Raw genomic sequence first — 3,522 nt, forward strand, 5'->3', positions numbered from 1 at the left:
CAACGTGCAGAAGTGGATCCTATGGACGGAGCATCAGTACCGACTGCACCAAAAACATTTGGATGTGCCCTGAAACAGAATGTCCTAAATGCTCCGAAACCATCCTGATACCCTAAGGCTGCCCCAAAAGTGCCCAACCTACCCCCAAACCTCCTGCAAGGCTCCTTAAATGCCCCCCAAAACCCCTCAAAATGAGGAGAAAAGGACTCGCTCATCCTCCCCAGTCTTGGCCCCATGGAGGTGGACAACCTCAGGGTACCCCCGGCCCTATGGGGTGACGCTGCTCTCACTGCCTCCAACCCCAGACCCCGCAGACTGGAGCCCTGGCAACGTGCAGAAGTGGATCCTATGGACGGAGCATCAGTACCGACTGCCGCAGCTCGGGAAGTCCTTCCAGGAGCTGTCAGGGAAGGAGCTGTGCGCCATGTCGGAGGAGCAGTTCTGCCAACGCTCGCCCGTCTGCGGCGATGTCCTGCATGCACACCTCGACATCTGGAAGTCGGGTACGTGCAGGGCTGGGGGGAGCGTGGAGCTGCAGGTTGGGCTCCCTCTGACCGCCCGCTCCCCAATTTCCAGCTGCGTGGATGAAGGAAAAAGCTGCCCCGGGGGATGTGAGATACTGTGGTGAGTTCTGCGTGGCTTTGCTGGGGTTCTGACCTTCGTTTCAGCCCCAGATGCAAGCATGGGGTATGGGGGGGCTTCATGCATCCCTATGGGGCAGCTGAGGGTTGGACCCCGCTGTTCTCCCTGCTGCCTCCTGCCCCAACCCCAGGGCTCATCAACCACCCCACACCTCCCTGTGCAGGGGGTGACAGCGGATGGGCGGACGGCGAGGTGGACTCATCCTGTGCCGGGCAGCCCATCCACCTCTGGCAGTTCCTGAAGGAGCTGCTGCTGAAACCCCACAACTACGGACGCTTCATCCGTTGGCTCAACAAGGAGAAAGGTGGGCGGGCACTCCTGGGGTCAGGGGAAGGGTCCGTAGGGGGGTCACCCCAAACTTCCCATCCCCGCTCCCCCCACGTAGGGATCTTCAAGATCGAGGACTCGGCGCAGGTGGCGCGACTGTGGGGCATCCGGAAGAACCGCCCAGCCATGAACTACGACAAACTGAGCCGCTCCATCCGGCAGTACTACAAGAAGGGCATCATCCGCAAACCCGACATCTCGCAGCGCCTCGTCTACCAGTTTGTGCACCCGCTCTGAGGGACTGAGCCTCGGGGGCGTGGGGGACTCTCACTGCCCTCCACGACCTCATCATCGTCTTCCAGCGCTTTAGGACCGTGGTTGGGGTCATCCCTGTGGACCGTAGGGACCCTTCTGTCCCCAGAGCCCGTACTTGGAGTGGGGATGAGCTCAGAGAGCATGGCTTTGTGCCCAGCTCCAGGGCCAGGACAATGCATGGTGTGGATTTAGGGGCTGCAGGCTGCAAAGAGGGACACGGAAATGACAGACAATGTGTTGAGGGGCTGAGGGAGGGCTGCCTGCAGTCTTGGGATCGATGGTGAGAGCGTGCTTGAGGTCACCGGGGCTGCAGCTGGGGTCCTGCTGTCCCCATACACTGCCCTCCCTTCTCTACAGCCCTGGGCATCACCAGGACATGCCCCCCCCCATAGGAGACCCCAATAACTCTATGGCATCACCTGCCCCAGCACAGGGAGCACCCTGCCCTTGTGCCACCACTGGGCTGGGATCTGGGGTCATTCCCCCTTTTTGCCAGCAAACCCTTGAGCTGCAACAGAGCTGCCCTGGATGAACCCCCAGAACAGCTCTTGGATGTCAGGGATGGGGCCATCCAAATATGGGGTGCAGTGGTGGGACCCCACTCCATCCCTTCCTCCTGGGCACGGGATGGGGATGGGGAACAAAGCTGGGCTCACGGCACAAACGAGGACAATGGCCCTGGCTATGGGTCAGGCACTGCGGGGCCAGGCGTGTTGGCTTCACCCTGTGGGGTGAGCATAAGGGACGGGGAGGTGGGAGGGAGCTGGGGCACCCACCCCCATCTGCTATGGGTTCACACCACACAGAGACATGAGGCCCCAGGACAGATGCATCCCCCATCCTTCTGCAAATATGGGGGGGTCCCACCTCAAATCCCACCTCATGGCTGAGGATGTGCGCTGTGCACAGGGAGGGACTGCACAACGTGGGACCTCAGCTCCCTCAGCAGCCCCCATTGAGCCGCACCCCCAGCCCTGGGCACGGGGACCCCCGGAATCCCCCAGCCCTCATCCTCAGCACGGTGCTCTCTGCTGGGTTTGGGATTCCCCTCCGCCTGTCCTGTTCCTTAGAGAAAGAGACACAGCTCTGCCATTCCCCTCCGGACACAGAACTGGGGGATGGTGGGAACTGCACATTTCACAAAGCTCTGGGCCACCCGGCGATGTCCACCTTGTATATTACAGTCATTATTTGTTTGATTTTCTTCATGGTTTTGCCTGGCGGTGAGTTGTGCTTTAGGTTCAGGTGGAGAGGGCAGAAGGGAGACCTGAATCCCTGCGAAAAAAAATGATTCATGCTCATGTTTCTGCCTGTACCTCCACTGAACCGCCCGTGCCCTTCTGCTGCTCTCCGTGGGCACAGGGGCAGCACTGCGGGGTCAGCCCCAAACCCTGCTGCGTACATAAGGGAAAATCCCTTTTCTCCCCCCTCTCCCCCTTTCTCCACCCCCATTGCTCACAGCTGCTGCTGTTTCCCAGGGCTGCTTGGGACAGGGGCTGGTGACCCACATGTTGCACCTCCCGTGGTTTGGGTTTGTAGGAAGTCTCTGCACGCCGTGCCAGAACCTCAGGGCTTTCCCACCTCCCACTTTCCCCAGTATAGCTCAGGATCCCATTGCCTTCAGTGGGAATGCTCTCCACCTGGTTTATCTCAGATCCCCCTGAGGGCTTTGCAAGGCTTTGCCCCATGGCTTGGCCCATCCCACAGGGTGTGCTCCCCTTCCCACAGCCCCCCAGCACGATTCACAGCTCCCTGTGCCATTTCCCAGCTGACCCCAAAGGCAGTGAGCCCCGTTCCTGCAGCACCCAGTGCCGCATCCTGGGGCTGCAGAGGGCACGGGGGGTGGGGGAGGAGGTGGGGATTTTGGCACTCACTCCACATTGAGGTCCATAACCCCAAGGGCAGAGCGGGATCTGCACACACAACCCCAAACCCAGACCCGGAGGATGCGCACAGAGGTTGGTTATTTTCGCTTGCTGCTTTAGTTGTTGTATCCACGGTCATTACAATCACAATATATATATATATTATATATACTTCTTAAATTACACAATCAATGTACAAAAACCGGGGTGCATTGCTGAGACGGGCGGTCGGGGTTTGTTAATCTGACTTTTTGTGTGGGTTGCTGTTTTTTCTTTTTCCCATTCGTGTGCCGGGCAGGAGGGGCGCAGTGCCCACACGCTGCCCCCGGGGAGCGCTGCGTCCCTGGAGCCAAACAATTCGCAAAGCCAAAGGAAGGTGGGAAAGAAATAAACGGTGATGAGCTGTAGGGAAGTGCATGGGGCAGTGAGGGGG

The 3,522-nt window shown here is 59.4% G+C and overlaps 1 protein-coding gene across 1 annotated transcript; it reads left to right on the forward strand.

Annotated features, from left to right (window-relative positions):
- Positions 1-169: 169 nt before the first annotated feature.
- Positions 170-2,432, forward strand: SPDEF (SAM pointed domain containing ETS transcription factor). Its single transcript, XM_042891047.1, has 4 exons — positions 170-503; positions 577-624; positions 806-946; positions 1,028-2,432. The coding sequence occupies exons 1-4, from the start codon at positions 170-172 to the stop codon at positions 1,204-1,206; spliced, it is 702 nt and encodes a 233-aa protein (XP_042746981.1). The 3' UTR covers positions 1,207-2,432.
- Positions 2,433-3,522: the final 1,090 nt, after the last annotated feature.

The sequence above is a fragment of the Lagopus leucura genome, unplaced genomic scaffold (assembly GCF_019238085.1).
Source record: "Lagopus leucura isolate 7727_CA_CO unplaced genomic scaffold, USGS_WTPT01 140-18_obj-0_obj, whole genome shotgun sequence".
Lineage (NCBI taxonomy): Eukaryota > Metazoa > Chordata > Aves > Galliformes > Phasianidae > Lagopus > Lagopus leucura.

What these genes read in the sequence shown, in the direction of transcription:
- SPDEF (XM_042891047.1), top strand. Translation starts at nt 170, where the DNA reads ATGCCCCCCAAAACCCCTCAAAATGAGGAGAAAAGGACTCGCTCATCC. An exon ending in CCTCGACATCTGGAAGTCGG is followed by an intron (nt 504 to 576) that starts GTACGTGCAGGG and finishes CCCAATTTCCAG; the next exon opens with CTGCGTGGATGAAGGAAAAA. An exon ending in TTGGCTCAACAAGGAGAAAG is followed by an intron (nt 947 to 1,027) that starts GTGGGCGGGCAC and finishes CCCCCCACGTAG; the next exon opens with GGATCTTCAAGATCGAGGAC.